The sequence below is a fragment of the Arachis duranensis genome, chromosome 8 (assembly GCF_000817695.3).
Source record: "Arachis duranensis cultivar V14167 chromosome 8, aradu.V14167.gnm2.J7QH, whole genome shotgun sequence".
Taxonomy (NCBI): Eukaryota; Viridiplantae; Streptophyta; class Magnoliopsida; order Fabales; family Fabaceae; genus Arachis; species Arachis duranensis.
The window spans coordinates 44,783,386-44,800,370 of record NC_029779.3 but is presented as its reverse complement, the minus strand read 5'-3'; the positions used below and the strand labels follow the sequence as shown (position 1 = coordinate 44,800,370).

General features: G+C 31.4%; 2 protein-coding genes and 1 long non-coding RNA gene across 6 annotated transcripts in view; 2 read left to right on the top strand and 1 right to left on the bottom strand.

The window, feature by feature from the left end:
• Positions 1-6,373, top strand: part of LOC107463106 (cyclin-A2-2) — a 66,104-nt gene extending 59,731 nt beyond the window's left edge. Inside the window, exons 2-11 of the mRNA XM_016081846.3 lie at positions 371-617; positions 1,007-1,140; positions 1,987-2,079; positions 2,167-2,300; positions 2,840-2,915; positions 3,000-3,076; positions 3,186-3,219; positions 3,451-3,600; positions 4,430-4,564; positions 6,123-6,373. Coding sequence (XP_015937332.3) covers positions 488-617; positions 1,007-1,140; positions 1,987-2,079; positions 2,167-2,300; positions 2,840-2,915; positions 3,000-3,076; positions 3,186-3,219; positions 3,451-3,600; positions 4,430-4,564; positions 6,123-6,197 — 1,038 coding nt within the window. The 5' untranslated portion in view covers positions 371-487 and the 3' untranslated portion in view covers positions 6,198-6,373. The remainder of the gene's footprint in view (positions 1-370; positions 618-1,006; positions 1,141-1,986; positions 2,080-2,166; positions 2,301-2,839; positions 2,916-2,999; positions 3,077-3,185; positions 3,220-3,450; positions 3,601-4,429; positions 4,565-6,122) is intronic.
• A 9-nt stretch (positions 6,374-6,382) lies between these two features.
• LOC107463107 (uncharacterized) lies at positions 6,383-8,444 on the bottom strand. 4 transcript variants are annotated; one of them, XR_008002119.1, is made up of 5 exons: positions 7,968-8,147; positions 7,816-7,848; positions 7,672-7,712; positions 7,469-7,551; positions 6,383-6,487 (listed from the first exon to the last, which is right to left on the bottom strand). It is a non-coding gene; the product is annotated as an uncharacterized LOC107463107 (long non-coding RNA). The 4 variants fall into 4 exon arrangements; XR_008002118.1 differs by lacking the exon at positions 6,383-6,487 and adding an exon at positions 8,337-8,444 and having other exon boundaries at positions 7,407-7,551; positions 7,968-8,027; XR_008002120.1 differs by lacking the exon at positions 6,383-6,487 and adding an exon at positions 8,198-8,300 and having other exon boundaries at positions 7,407-7,551; positions 7,968-8,027.
• A 1,555-nt stretch (positions 8,445-9,999) lies between these two features.
• Positions 10,000-16,682, top strand: LOC107462957 (microtubule-destabilizing protein 60). The gene is made up of 11 exons (XM_052253425.1): positions 10,000-10,015; positions 10,501-11,133; positions 11,222-11,533; positions 11,630-11,660; positions 12,141-12,186; positions 12,287-12,382; positions 12,479-12,598; positions 12,728-12,826; positions 13,027-13,403; positions 13,793-14,099; positions 14,193-16,682. The coding sequence occupies exons 1-9, from the start codon at positions 10,000-10,002 to the stop codon at positions 13,132-13,134; spliced, it is 1,461 nt and encodes a 486-aa protein (XP_052109385.1). The 3' UTR covers positions 13,135-13,403; positions 13,793-14,099; positions 14,193-16,682.
• Positions 16,683-16,985: the final 303 nt, after the last annotated feature.

Sequence of the window (16,985 nt, the reverse complement as noted above, 5' to 3'; positions counted from 1 at the left end):
TTATGTAAGTATAGGCTTCAATGTCCCTGTAAGTTTCAGTTGGTGATGCATAGTGAATGTTCATTATGAAGGTCATAAGAGTTATATAATTATAAGTATTATCATTAGTAAGATACTAAGATATATTATATTCATAATGTAAATTTTGTAAAATAAAAATGTATTATAAATCTCTTTTTGATACAGTCTGAGTGTAAATGTTTTATATAGACATTCAGTTATGTCTTATTACATCGAAAGAAATATTTGAAAATGCAAATACTTCTAATTCATATATCATTGTCCTGTACTTCCTCACTCATAATCGATTCAAGTATGTTTAATCTTTCTATTCTCAAATGGTGGTGCTGGTTCAATGTCCAATATGTAGGCAAGAAGAGTTAATAAGAAGAAAAACACAAAACTGGCTTCAAATGTCTCGTTTGAAGTTTCAACATCACAAGGGGATGTTAGAGCAAAGTTAACTAAAGAAGTATCCACAATAAGGATGGTAGAATCACATGACACCACTGGTGAACATTGTATGTCCAATAGCATAAGAGAACATGGTATAGCAGACAACGTGCTTTCGGTGCAAGACACTGCGAAATCTGATGGTCCGAGCTCTCCAAATAAAGGTTTTGAAATGATCCCATTTCTAGCTAAATTGATGCATCATACACTAGAAAGATAATATCTTAGTTTATATAGTTTATCAGGACCTTGCACTTAATGTTTCGTAGTCTTGATGGGTGTATCACTGTATTGAAAAGATTTTTTTGATATAATAAAGTTGTCTTGTCTCAGAAGGTTGTTGATTATAAAAGATAAACTGTTTTTGAATCCAAAATAAGCTAATCTACCAACACATGGCTGATTGAGTGGTAGGCAAAGCTCGTCCTCTTCCCAGTGGTCTTGAGTTTCCTCAGATGGATTAATCGGATTTTTAGTAACAGGGTCTACATACCGATTGCCTAGAATAGAAAAGAAAAGCTAATCTAAACACACATTTGATTGGATGTTGCAGACATAGATATGATTTGTGAGAAACTAGGAGCATCAGATTGCTTGGCCATTGTGGACATTGATTCCGAGATAAAGGATCCTGAAGTTTGGAGTTCTTATGCACCTGAAATATACAATAATATTCGTGTCACAGAGGTTTGTGATCTTAGTTATATGTAGCGGGTGACAACTGCTATTAGCCTCTGCTAAACAATGTTTTGATGTAAACTTCAATTGCTTCTGCTTTTCTGCTGCCACACTTCAAGGGCATTATAACATTATTATTGTTAGGCTCTCTCAGAGTATAACGTCCCAAATAAGCAAGCCTTCTTGAAACAGCAGAGAGCGTTCTTTTATTTTATGACATAATAATAATATCAACATTGCAGCATGATAGAATTTTTTTTAATTTAATTTAATTTAATTTATTTTTTAATTGCTGTTATTGGTACTGGTATGGAACTTATTAGTCTAAATATTATAATAAAAGAATGATGTAAATACAAATTAGCCTTAGACTAACCATCACATGTTGCTGTGAAATTATTTGATTTTACTTTGATTGACTAACTTCTATTATATTTTTTCAAATCTCATCTCTTTTTACACATTTTTGAACTTATGTTTATTATAACTGTTTAATTTATAATGCTATATAATATAGTATCCTAGTTTCTGCAAAATTTTGGTACTTTCTACTTGTATTGGTGCCCAATCTAAGCAAGGCAAGCCTTGGAACAACGATTGAGTTGGTTCTTAGGTCAAGAGTCAAGCCAGGGGATTAGCCACTAATGCATTTGTCAGGTTAAGCTGACATTAGTGCCACCTTTTCCCAAACCTTGCTTTGATGTAGGATGTGTGTCCCAAGCTGCCCTTTTGAATAGTGTACCCATGCTTATGCAGCATGGGAAATTAATTATAAAAATGCCAAGAAAACAGAATGATACTAAGGTTTATTACAAAAAAGATTTGGCAATAAACTTTTGTTAAATGTATATCCAGCTCTCAAGAAGACCAATATCGAATTACATGGGAGAGTTGCAGCAAGATATCAGTCCTACCATGAGGGGAATTTTGATTGATTGGCTTGTGGAGGTTAGTTTTATGACCTTGGCACATTATCTACATTTCTGTTATAAGTCCCTTTTTTTTGGCTAAAGGGTTTGCTTTATCATGTTTCAGGTTACCGAGGAATATAACTTGGTTCCAGACACACTTTACCTTACAGTAAACCTCATTGATAGGTATCTCTCAGCAAAATTGATGCAGAAACAAAGACTCCAGTTGCTTGGTGTTACTTGCATGCTCATTGCATCGTAAGTGCGAATTCCACAGGCTCATAAATGGGCACTTCTTAATCTCTAAAGGATAGATATTTTTGTATGGTTTTTGTTTTCACTTTTAGTGGTTTATGTTTTTAAGATTTCATGGTGGACAAAGTGAAAATAGAAAATGAAATTCTATTGTTTTCACTTCTTTTCTTTATGAAAATATGAAATGGCATTGAAAATGATAACAGAAACCAAGTCATTCTGACTTTTAAGATGATAAAGGCGTAAAAGTATAAAACTGATAATGACTAGTATAGCGATTATGAATTAATAATAATTATTTTTTCAGTCACTCAAATATTCTGGTTATGATTTGTTGGTAATTTTATAGATTTCTCAAATATAACTTTTTCATTATACTCTCTCTTCTCTGTGACATTGTTAGTTTTACTCTAGTAACTCCTGGTGCAATTTGTTGATAGTCATTAAATGATAATATAAGATATCATTTCTATTCTTCCTATAATATTAGGAAATTCTAAAATGTCTTACTTTTTTTTTTCTTAACTTCTTTTGGATTTAAGAAAGTATGAAGAGATTTGTGCTCCTAGAGTGGAGGAATTTTGCTTCATCACAGATAACACTTACACAAAAGAAGAGGTATTGCATATTTTGTAGTAGGGCTTGAATTTGAACGTTTTTTATAAACTATAAAGCATAATCTAATAAGTGCCATTTTCACAGGTATTGAAAATGGAGAGTGAAGTTCTAAACATTTTGCATTTTCATTTATCTGTTCCAACAACCAAAACATTTCTGAGGTATATTATATGTACTACATATATATACATCCACCTTTTATTGGAAAATGCCATAAAGTTAAAGCTCCACTGAAGTACTGATCTATGATGATCTTTCTTTGGCTTTCAGGAGATTCATCCAAGCAGCACAATCTTCATACAAGGTATGATACTTGTTATCCACCAATTTAACATAAGATGATTCTAGCTTTAACTATGATGTAAATTTCTATTGTTTGAATTCAATTTTCAATTAGGTTCTTATAAATTTCTAATGTATGGAACATGTTAAAATGTTTTAAGTAGGGATTTGATTGAAAATAAGATCAAATCATAAGCACTTATAGACAAATTAAACCATGATTCTAAAAGCAAAACCATCAATCTCTTCGCAGGTTCCTCACATCGAATTGGAATTCCTGGCAAATTATTTAGCAGAGCTTACCCTTGTTGAGTACAGTTTCTTGCAGTTTCTACCTTCCCTTATAGCTGCATCTGCTGTGTTCCTTGCAAGATGGACTTTAAACCAATCAGAACATCCATGGGTATGAACCGCTTTTTTTTGTGACTATTTAAATCCAAGATGATGCACCTCAATGTTTCAAAGGATTTTCTAACTAATATCCACATTTTATATTAAAAAAATTATTTCTTACACTACGAAATAGGATACAAAGACAATTTTTGTGTCTCTGTCTTCATTGTCTCTTTTGGTTTGTATTTTTTGCCTCTCTAATCAAACATTACATAGGTTTTATAACTTTCATGGTATCTAATTTATTGGAAACCTATGATGCACTGACTAGGACATGAGACACGACATGACACGGGACACGTGGACACACAAATTTTAAAATTTTACAAGACACGGGAACATGACATATATATAAAATATAAAGTATTTTTTAGATAAATTACAATGATATTTTGATATTTTATTGATATTAAAATATAAAATATTTTTTTAACTGTTTTTAATGTTTTCTTTTAATTATATAAAGTATTTAAAATATATTTTGTTTTAATAAATTATAATATATATTATTTCTAAACTTATTTCAAGAATACATGTTAAGAATAAGGCTGGACACACTGACACGTGATAGTATTTAGGTATATCAAAACGTGTATGAGAAGAAATTTTTATTTTTATTAAGACAAGGCTAGACACAGCAGACACACGTGTCAGACAAGTGTCAATGAATGTCATGTTCAAAATATGTTCGATACGCGGACACTGCAACTCAGCCAAGTGTCCGTGCTTCATAGTTGAAAACTATATTCTTGTTTATTCAGTTCCGGCTTAATATATTTTTATATTTAATCAGTTTTCCAAGAGAATTAGTTAGTTAAAACCATGTTTTAATTATGCAGAATCTAACTCTGGAGTACTATACAAACTACAAAGCCTCAGAGCTTGAAACTGTTGTTCTTGCACTTGTAGATTTGCAGCTCAACACCAAAGCCAGTTCCTTGAATGCTATACGTGAAAAGTATAAACAACATAAGGTAAGAATTTTCCGCACTATATATATAGGGATTGGGAAGATTTTTGTGCAAAATTTTGGTGTTTACTATCTTCACTAATAAAAGTAATATCCTAAATTAGTTTTCAAAGGAATATTTTATCGGATATTTTAATTTTTATTAAATTTTAATTATTAAATTAGTCTTTGAATTTCTCCAGGTTATATTGCTTACTACCTGAATGGACTAATTTGAGAATTTAAAAATTTTTAAGGACTTTTATTAAATAACGTAAAAAGTTATAAAAAAAATTATATAAAGATTTGTATAAAATCTTTAGCAAAATTTAACACGTAAATGATCTGTCTAACAAAATATTAAAATAAAAAATTGAGGCTAATTTTCGTAATTAAAATTTGTTTGGTATGGAAGTGTTCGACTAAATATTCTATATGAACTAATTTGGGTATTCCTATTTAATAATTAAATTGGTGAATTAATCGACATATAAATGCTTATAATATTAGAAGGGTTTAAGTTTCAATTTAGTGTAATTATTATTATTATATACTAATGAGGAAGCATTTCTCTTCCTCCACATTAATATATCACCGCAAAATAGTTAAAGAGAAAAAAGATATAATGTTAAAAAAATAAATAAATAATTGTCAAACAATAGAGTAAAAATTTTGTATTCTATAAAGAATGATATAATCTCCAGTATATTCATTATATAAAATAAGTCAAATTTATTAAAATTAAATCTATGAGATTGCTTTATTATAAAATACGAGATTAAAATTATGTGATTGCTTTATTATAAAAATTAAGTTTTTATTATATATTGTAAAAATAATTAAAAATGAACTAACGATGTAACAAAAATTTGGTTATATATATTTTTGACAAAGCACTTAGATGATACAATGAAAATAAAGTTACATGCCTTTTTGTAGTGGGTCTTGGAATTAAAATATATAATAAATATCTTTCATGTATAAATACTTTGATGTTGGCAATAGACAAGTAAAGGAGTTGATCCGGTGATTAGCTCAATATAGTAGAATACCTTGAAATCGAAACATGGTTTAATTTATATAGTCAACCACTCAACCCAACTTAATAACAACAAAATCTTATGAATTAGTTGTATGAATTAAATAACATTATTGCATTTTGTCATGTATTATATTTGCATTAAGACTGTTTATATTTAGTTCTCTTTTGATTATCTCATTGCAAAATCTTCTAATTTTTCTTTCTATCCTTAGCCATTGTTTTTTTTTTTTTCGATTTAATTACTCTGTTGGTCCTTATGATTTCACCAATTTGCAATTAGATTCTTATACTTTTTTTTTCCTTTTAATTACTACATGTTTTTTGATAGAAATATTTTGATAATTTTAACGTTTTTGATATGAAAAGGACCTAATTACTAAATTAAAAGCAATGTAAGAATCCAATTGAATATATATATATATATAAAGACCTACTTATAAATTTAATAAAATTACATATACCAAACCTTTTTCTTCCCTTACATACGACCTAAAACAAGATTTTACTGTCTTTTCAACAGTGAACATCACTCTTGTGACAGTTCAATTGTGTGGCAACACTGTCTCCAAATCCAAAACCAGTGCAATCGCTCTTCCAAGTTTCAAGTGTAAATTAATGCAACTCAAAAGTCTAAAAGCATGACTTCGGAATTTCTGGTACAGTACAACGATGTTATCATCAGTTGTGAGTGACATATGTTACCAATTGATCTTTGTAATTTCTAATTACTGCTGTTTGTAACATATAAGGTGGTCTCAAAATTCTGGCAAATTCCAGATTTCAGTGTAACATTAAAATTGTTACATTATATGATGTTATACGGTTAAAAGCAATGAGTTGAGGTACTAACATCAAAGTAGATATTTCGTGGAGGTTGTACCATTGTGGCTGTTTCAAGATTTTTTCCTGTATTGAAACATTTGTTTGTATTATCAAATTGTCAAAAAGGTAAAAAAAAAATGCACAGTTTATATTTATGTTTCTTTTAGTCTGTTACAACATGCAACAATTGATAGAAGGAAAGATGTTTCTTAAATTATTATTTTCATGTTGACATCTATTATACCACTTTTAAATTTTGGTGTAGTCCTCATTTAGGTAAAACATTTTTTGAAAAATTTTTAAAAAAATTTTAATGTTTTAATTAAGTTTATTCATAATTTTCAAATATATTTTAGAGTATAATTTTCATGTGAAGCATCAAAATAAACTTTAAAAGTTTAAAAATAAACATACTTTACTTTATTACTTAAGCATGAATTTTTTTTAAAAAAATGTTTATTTTATAGGAAAATAATGCAAACTAAAATCACCTACTATATACTATATAGGTGTATATAAATACATGTATAGTTTAATTTATTTTTAATATATATTTTATAATTTAATACATATTTTATTTTAGTAATTAATTTTAATGTATACTTAATATGATTGATACCTATAACTATATAACCTTGCGTTCTTCTTCACATTTAATTTGTTGTTACCTTTATCTCAACCTTTTTTTTTTCTTTTCCCCCTTTTTCTCGCTTTTGTTTGGGGTCTAACACCAAAAATGATATTTTATATAACAAGATTAAATTCATATTTAATTAGAAAATCCACTTGACCATATCACATAACAAGTATTTTTACCCTAATAAAAATCAATTGTCGATCTACATGATCAAATGCATTTTTTAATTAAAATAATTCACTCCCTACAAAAAATTATTTATAAATAATAAATTTGTTTGAGGATTGTTGAGTAATTTTTGTGGGCTAATTTTTGTTAATATTGATCAAAGATGTGTATTACACCAAGTTATTTGACCATTTTGATTATTAACCCTTTTAATAGACCAATAGGAGCACATTACGAAATTAACAAAGACAAAATTTGACCTCAAAACAAACAGGACAATCATGATGCATTGCCTTCTCCACACAAGTGTGACTATTTTTCAGCAGAGTTGAGTGGCAACAACCTTGGAAGAAAAGAAGTGTTGTTAGAATGATAGTTGGAAAAGAAGCTTACGGGTCAAAAATTAAGACAACAGTGTTGCTACTTTAAAGGAAAGCATGAAAATGTAAAACGATTGACTTACCACACTTGTCGCAGTGGAAGCAATTTTCAGATCCTCCAGTTCTGTATTGAAACATTTCAGAATCATTCAATAACTAACAAAAATAAAGCTTTATCCTAATCTATGTTAATAGTTTGATCTTCTCTTATCATTAACAAGACTTACCTCTTGTTCAGTCCCACAAAGTGAACATATCACCTGGAAAACAATCCAAAAATATTCAATCGAATTGATTAACATGTGAAATAACAAAAGGGAGAAGGAGCACAAAATTTTGGTGATACTCAAATTATCGGTGTTCAAATTAATAAGCATACCTATTTAACTTAATGACGGGGAATGTCATGTCTAAGTTTCGGAACAATCCTGATATCATCCTGCGGAGAAACATAGATGGTAAAATAAGTTCCAATTAAAGAGAAAAAAATGGATTGCCACAACATAAGAATTAAAAATAATGATTTGAAAGTCCTAGGTATTGCAATCTGCTACTAAAAGGAGATTGACTGTTTCTCAAAAATTGTAGTTTGAGTCAATTGATATTCACCTCAACACTTTCTCCACAAATATACTTCTCAAATTAGTCTAACGAACACCACTTAAATTTTTCAGGGCTAACTTGAGGAACAGGAAAGAAATATAAATGTCTCAGAATTAAAACTTGAAAAAAAGGAAGATGAACTTACCTTTGCCTCATTATGACAATGGCAACAGTAGAAAATCTCGTTTCATGTTCTTTTGATTGAATCAATTCTTCTCCATGTATGCACTCTTTATTTGACGACAGATTGTACTCTTTTTCCTTAAATTATATTCTATATTTTAAGTTACTGCATTCAAACTGCGAAGGCTTAGATTTTTCATCACAAGATATCTAACCGATTATATAAAAAAGTACCATATATTTTAGATTGTACAGAGATATTTAATATTAACACAATTTACTATGTAAAAAATATAGTGTATTTTAGACCACACATACTAATAGAAAAATTTAGGATGTAACACACACAGAACCGACTATACACAGATAGAGAAACAGATATATCTCTGCATCTGACATTGACACGTGCTATTATAAGGCACTCATGAAATTGTAACTTTGTAAAGGTATTTCTAAAGCACAACAGGTATTTTAAATTATGCAACATACACAAAAATATTAGGTATTTCTGATATTTTTTATTACGCATTGTGCACTGTGCACAAAGGCATATGATATTTGACACATTTAGTTTTACATGTCCATTTAATTTATTATTAACTTATCATTTTTTAAAAATTATGTTTTTCCTAATAAATATTTAAAAAAACAATTTAAAATATTTCAAAGTCAGATAAAAAAAAAAGAAAATACACACGTTCTTTTTTTAATGTATTCATCTTCTTTTTACAACAAAATACTCTCTTTTATAATCAAATCATACCTACTCAATTTTTTTATGATAAATTAAAATCACGTTACTTATATTTTTTGTTTATCCTAAATCAACCCAATCAAATCTTATATCAGAATAAAAAAATATTAAATACGAGACAATTTTTATAAGACATACAAAATTAGATTTAAAAATTTTTTTATTATTCATAAGTAATTTATTAAAATTGGTTTTTGAAAAATAATTTTTTAAAGAGAGTAATACCTTTCTTTTTTAAATTAACTGAAAATGGTTTTAAATAATCATAAACATTGTTAATAAAATAAGTTTTAAAATTTAAAATAATTATAATATAAATAAATAGATAAAAAAGTTTGGTTCTCAATGAAATTTAGTATTAATAATTTAACTAAGAACTCAAAATAAATAGTTTGTTTGAAAAAAAATTAAATCTTTTATAAAAATAAATTTACCAAATCAGACCTCATATTGCAAAAACTTTCTTTTCTCCATGCACTCTACAATTGGTGACAGATTGTATCTTCTCCCTGAGTTATATGCCTCATGTTACTCCACTCAAACTGCAAAGGCTCAGAGTATTATTGTCACCTCTTCTATGAACTACATGGAGGCAGAAATAAACTTTGGACTTGCACATATAAAAATATTTAGAAATAATTCCACAACTTCAAGTCAAGCAACTGAACGCTTCTTTTACACTGTCAGAGACCAACAGATAATATCAACAACAAAACCGAAATTACCTGAAAAAGGAAACACATCAAATAAGTGTTTAAACTAAAAATTGATCATGTTCCTATCACATTCATACAATTTTGAAGCACAAACTTAATAGTGAGAAACATGACCAAATCAAACATGACCAAATCAAACATGACCAAACTTAGCCATACCTCTTCATCGTCCATTTTTAGAACTCAAATCTTCGCCTAGTATAATAGCAAGAAACATGACAGTCAAACTCGGTCAACTCGAAATTTATAAACTATACATGAATTTAAAGATAGAGAAGTCTTATTAAAGCAGGAAAGTTATTGCAAAAGTATTACACTGGAGAATTGGAAGGGGTAATCATGTGAGAATAGTTGACGATACGTGGTTACAATTCTTTCTTATGACTTTTATGAAGTATTGTTTAAATCACTTTTTAAAGCAATCAATTATTTCTTATGATTTTTCAATCACTTTTTTTTTGTTAATATATGACTTTTATGAAGTATTTTTTTATGGTTAATTAGTTATCAAGTTATGACTTTTATTTTTTATTTTAATAATTTTTTTTTCAAAAAAAAAAATCTTTATAACAACAGACCAACCCACCAAATAACAATTCGGATAAAATTTCACGGTATCTATAACTTAATTATCTATACATACTAGAATTCAGGAGGAAACATCACTGATGTGGAATTTTTTTGGATTTTTGAGTTTTCTTTAAAATAAAAAATAGAAAGCATATGGTCTGAGTCAAAGAAAGTGGTTTCCTTTCACATCACTCTCAGTTCCAATCTTGTGTTTCTCTTCTTCACTTCACAAACCACTCCAGCCAAGGGTTTCCGATCAAAGAATCAAGAACCCTCCAAATATTCCGAGAATGTCAACCCTAACAGTAATACCACTCCATTTTCCAAACCCTTATCCAATCCTTGTGGTTCTTCTTCTTCTCCTTCTCCTTCACCTGTTGTGAAGAAATCGTGTTCCAAGTCACAGAAGAAGCCACAATCCTCGGCAGCAAAGGAGGGTGTTGTGAATTCCGTGAATTCCGTTCAGAAGAACAAGATCAGGCAGAGGAAGTTCGTTGTTGCAAAGAAGAATAAGAACAAGAAGTTCGAAGGGAGTGGTGGTGATGGTGATCAGGGTTCAAACTCAACGCTGTCGTTTTGTAAGTGCAAAGAGAGCAACAAGAACAACAAGTGTCTTTGTGTGGCTTACCAGAATCTCAGGAAGTCACAGGAAGAGTTCTTCAAGAACAAGCAAGCACAAGAACAAGAGCAAGATCAAGAAGATGGAGCTGCTGAGATTGAGAGAGTGATCATTGAAGAAGAACAACGACAACAACAAGAAGCCATAGGAGAGGATTGTGGTGGATAGTTCCAATTGTATTAGGTACCCAAAAATGGCATCACACTCACCAACCCGTTTCTGTTTCTCTCTCATTGTTCTCTGTGCAGTCTTCATCTTGGGAGCTAACGGAGCCTCACCGTCCCACTTGCTCAACGCTGCCCCAGCCCCCGCCGTGGATTGCTCCTCCCTGGTTCTAACCATGGCGGATTGCTTGTCCTTCGTCACCAATGGCAGCACCACCACCAAGCCGGAAGGTAACTGCTGCTCCGGGCTCAAATCGGTTCTGAAAACGGCGCCTCAATGTCTGTGTGAAGCCTTCAAGAGCAGCGGTCAGTTCGGCGTCGTTCTCAATGTCACCAAGGCCCTCGCTCTCCCCGCTGCATGCAAAGTCTCCGCCCCTTCCGCTTCCAACTGTGGATGTCAGTCAAATTATAACTTCCTTCTTCCTGTTTTCGAATCTTCTCTCAGATAAAGTTTTCATTTTTATGTGACTTTTTTTTGTTTATTTTTTGCAGTGTCTGAAACACCTGCCGCCGCTCCTGGTATGTTTCTTTCTCACTTATAATCCATTTTTTATTTTAGATTCTTAGCAGCATTTTATGGAATATGGATTTGTGGGATTTAATTGAAATTTGATTCGATTTGTGAAATGAAAAGAAGTTTGGGAGGGATCACATGCTTAGACATATATAAGAGGAGCCATACCTGATTTTGTAGTTTTATTATTTTTTTTGTTGTTAATTTTTCACGGACTGTGGATAATGGAAAATTAAACGTGAATTTTTTTTTTCCTCTATAGTGTTTTCATTCTATATGCTCTACATGCGTTCTGATTTTTGGGTACCTAATACAATTGGAACTATCTACCAATTAAAAACAGAGAGACACTTTGGTATATCTACCAATTAAATGATATACAGATGTGTGTTCAAAATGATATATATGTATCTATGTTATACTACTTATTTAATAGTAGTATTTATCTGTTTGTGTTGATGTTTGTTATACTTTTTATTCAAACTGCAGTGTATCTAACAGGACTTCTAATGGAGGTAGAAGAAGCAGAAGAAATGTAAGTCTTCTGGATGCTTACCTTTTTTGAGAAAAAAAATGAAGATTTGATTCAAATGAGGGTTTTCTAAATTTGAATTGAATGGATTTGCTTTTTTCAGAGTTTGGAATCAACTAGCACCTTTGGGGGAAGCAGGTGGAAGAAGAAGCAGCAGCTGAGAGTCACCAGCCAAAAACCATTCAAGCTAAGAACTGAGGTAATGCCTATTCTGATGCAACAAATTGATTGATTGAATCAATTTTCCATTGATTTTTGAATTGGATAATAACATGGATACTGTAATTCAATGCAGGAAAGGGGGAAGGTGAAAGAGGAAGAATTTGTGAAGAAGATACATGAAATGATGACAGAGGAAGAGAAGCAAAGGATACCAATACCCCAAGGGCTTCCATGGACAACAGATGAACCTGAGGTGCCCATTTTGCTCTCAAAATCTTGTGTTCAGTTCACAACTCATACTTTTTCCATTTCAGTGACATGCTTGCATTTGCTGTATAGACTGTATTGAGTTACTCAACTATCTTCTGTGCTAATATTTCAGTGTTTGGTAAAGCCTCCTGTCAAAGAAATCACACAGCCGATTGACCTGCAGCTTCACAGTGATGTGCGGGCAATGGATCGTGCTGAGTTTGATCATCAGGTACCAACTCTTATTTTCATTTTGTTTAATTTTGCTTCATTAAGTGTAATATTGTGTCATGAGCAGCATCATTGTAAATTCTGGATCCATATTTCATAGATTTGTCGCTACTGCAAGCATCTTTCATTTTTAGAAAAATACAAATCGGTAGACAATAGAACACTGTTTGATAAATGTTGAACCATTCATGAATCATGTAGGTTGCAGAAAAATTGAGTTTGATAGAGCAGTACAAATTGGAGAAGGAGAGGCAACAAAAGGTACTATATTACTATATTCAGATAACTCCTGTGCTAATCTACCATTGACATCATCGCCATCCCCTACGGTGCTGCCGTTACCGACTTACCGACGCCGCAATGGGCTTCTTCCTTTATTGTTCTGAGATCACTAATCGTTATGATCCCCACCCACAGTCCTAACCGTAGCTACTCGAATGTATCGTCTGAGAGCACAATGATGGCGACGACGCCGGTGGGATTCTGGGGACTCTGAACAAGTGACGCTCTTTGGAACCTCAAGAACCTGGTTGATACATTCTCCTCCTCCTCCGAGATCTCAACCGGCGCACCCTCATGTACGGATCTTTTTGAACCCTGCTTCTGAAATTTTTTTATCTTTTTTTAATTTAGGGTTTTCAGCTGCGTTTTCTTTGGCCAGGCTTTGCGCTGTTTTATTTTATAAAAGTTAACTTATATCAAGGCTAATAATTGTCAGTTGCATCCTGATTCCATTGAATGGGTTTCGTTTCTTATGGGAGTTGCTAATTCATTTAGTTCTATTTTGTGTTTGAATCCTGTATTTCGTCATTTTTCTATTTCTTTAATAAGTTGATGTTGCGCTTTATAAACTGATAGAGTGATAGAATCATAAATGCTCTTTGCAAAACTCATCAATTTTTTTGTGGAAGGTTTTTCATTCAGCATAAAGCTGTTGAGTGATGTTTGTTATTTTATAATGCTTCAGGTATTTTTGTCTCTTTCATTTGATGAAGATCTTGGGATGTAATTGCAGTGATTCCGCACAGAAGAAGAACGGTGAATTATATATGAAGTGCTCTAATAGTTGTAATAGGAGTTGATTTTTGTCAAAGTGCTCATCAAATTATAGTTAATTCAATTTCCTATTTTATACTTCATTGATTTTTCTTTTTTGGACAGAGTTCAAGCCCAAGAGCCCAACGAAGGAAATAAAGAAATGAGGTTAGGAAGAAGAAGAGGTGAGGAAGACAGAAAACAAGCTATGGCTTCTGATTCTTCACCCATCAACAACGGTAGGTAGCTCTCTTCTTCTTCTTCTCTTTGGTCTTCTTTCCATTTTGTAATATTTTGTATTTTATTTTTTATTTAAACCTTTTTGGTTTCAGGTCCTTCATCTCCAACAATTCCCCTTCAAGCTCAACCGGCAACACCTTCTCCTCCCTTGGAGATGCTTCTCGCCGCAATCATCGTCGTTGAACTCTTCCATGCCGTCCGCCTTCGATACCCCGCCAGTGCATTGTTTCCGGTTTGCCGCAGCCACTGATGCTCCACCTACTCCAATGTGATTCAGAGGCTCCTGAAGGATTATTCTCCGGTAGAGAAATTATCGATTCCGACACAAAGTTTCATGAGTTTTGTGAGGAGTTCTATCGGTCTGTGAAGAACAGGGGAGTGGCAAATTCGGGGATTGATGAGGCTGAAAGTTGAAGACCAAGGTATGGTGGGTTAATTCTATCATTGATTTCCTTTTATGATCTTTTCCTTTTATTCAAAATCAATATCTCTGGAGCTTTATATTTCTATACAAAAAATTAACAGAAGATAGCTAACAATTTTTTCTGGGTTAACTGCATTTTCTTTTCTCTACCAATTGAATCTAATTTGCTATGGTTATTGTGGCTTGTGTTTTGCTTTTACATAAATATTAGGAATTATGTTGGATTATTTATCAGAGGTATTACCATATTAATCATTCTTGCATGGCTTTATATCAAGAATTATGAGGAATCTATTAGTTTTCTTTCAAATGCCTTCTCTGACATCGATATCAATGTATCAATATCTATTATTAGATACTAGAGATTACAGATTAAATACAGTTGGATATAAGTTTTGTGTCTTGGAAGGTAATTTTCTTTTATTTAAGTGAAAGAGCTAAATCAGATCATGGGTTAAAGGTCATTTCATTTATTTAAATATGCTAATATATCACATTAATTGAGATAAGTATATATGAATAGTGTACTTTCCTCTTGAATGAGAATGAGAATATCATACCCAGTATCTCATCAGCTATGGCTAAGTGAATAGCCTTTTGAAATTTTTAGTGGTTTGTCAACTATAGTTTAGGAGGTTAGGACAGTTAAGGTAGGTAGTTTTTCTCTATAGATACAAGTTCATTTTGATAGAAAGTAACCTTGAAAATTGTGTAGTTGATGTGATTGGTTAGGTACACGTTTGTTGAATTTTATTATTGTTATGGTCTTTGGTGTGAGACAGAATTCTTTTCATGTGATTTCAAGCATGTATGCTATTTATTAGGTTATGCAAAGTTGTTTTAGATGCATTAGGAGAATGTCTTCATTCATTCTTTTCATATTGTACTTCACTTTTTCTCTCTCTGTTTGACTGAGAAAAGAGTTTCATCCTTCTCTTCTCCTTATTTTTATAAAAATATTAAAGAAGAATGTAATATGGTTCTGTCATATTCTCCTATTGTTTTCTTTAATTTCAGCTCCCTCTTTGTAATTTTATTCAATTTCTCGAAATTTCATCATGTTTTGGTGCTTTGGGATCTGTATTCGGGAGCCATGCATAGATGACTTTGTGATTCCCACAACTTCATTGATTTATTGCTACAATCATGTGATTTTGATATGAATGTGGTTTATATGTTCATTTTCATTTATGAATAATGTAGTTCCTTCATATCATCATATGTTTTACTATCTATCTGTTCAAAATCAGTTCTTTTATATATCCTATGTTTTTCTTGATAATTATGGTTGGATTAGGATTATTGTTATAAGGTTGTTGGTTTTACACATTGTCATGCTGATATCATTAGTATATATGTATTATGGTGTTTAGGGTATAAGCTTCTTAGTTAATTCAGTTTCTCATTTTATAGTTCATTGGTTAGTTTTGAGTGGTAATTAGACAAATTTCGTGTTCTTTTATTCTTAGTAATTTGGAACTAATAGTTGTGATGGGAGTTGGTTTTTGTCAAAGTGCTCATCAAATTATAGTTAATTCAATTTCTCATTTTATACTTCATTGATCAGTTTTGAGTGGTAACTAGACAAATTTAATGGTTCTTTTTTAGTAATTTAGATCTAATAGTTGTGATGGGAGTTGGTTTTTGTTAAAGTGCTCATTAAATCATAGTATGTATAGATTGTTTCTCAATCAGTTCTAGGGAGGTGAGGTTGTATTTTTATTATTATATGCTTCAAATTGTTGAAAATATAATGTGAATTCCATTCTTCTGAAGTTATGATGGGATGTTAGTTTGAATGATGTTATTTGTGATCTCATCTCATTCTTTTATACATGATTCTGATGTCAGTCAAAGTTGTTGCTTCCTCATTTTATTTTGTCACTTTCGAAGTTATGATGGGATGTTGGTTTTTGAATTTTTCTTCAAAAACAAAAGATGGATTGGATGTGGTTAGGTGGGGAAAGTGATTCTCTTCCCTGTTTTTCAGTGTACCCTCACATGAAAAATCAGATTTTGGTGGTTTGGTGGGAGAAATGACATCATCTTCTATAACAAATAGTACTATCTTTTATTATTCTATCAAAAAAGTTATTTGGTTAATGAGAGTAGGTATCGTTACTTGTGACTAACTCTCCTTTGTCATTTGTTGCAAATCAATCCCATCAGCAAGTACTTTCATGGCCTCTCTGGTTATAAGTTTTCTTTCAAAAAGGAAAAACATTCCCCTTCTACAAATCACGTCAGATCTCCTGCTTTTCATTCTTCCGATGGATGATTATCTGCCTTCTGCAGATTTGATTGGTAGGTGTTGATTGCTGTCAAATTTTCGATGATGTGATGGTCATTCATATTGTTTTGCCTCATAATCAGTGCTCATCCTTCTTTCCAGCGTAGTCCTTATATATGTATATATTCCCTTAAGAAATATACCCTCCAATGAATATATCAATTCCACTTT

Excerpts from the sequence above, each read along its gene's own strand:
- LOC107462957 (XM_052253425.1), top strand. Across the intron at positions 11,534-11,629 it reads TTCCGCTTCCAACTGTGGAT|TGTCTGAAACACCTGCCGCC; the intron begins GTCAGTCAAATT and ends TATTTTTTGCAG. Across the intron at positions 12,383-12,478 it reads CATTCAAGCTAAGAACTGAG|GAAAGGGGGAAGGTGAAAGA; the intron begins GTAATGCCTATT and ends AATTCAATGCAG.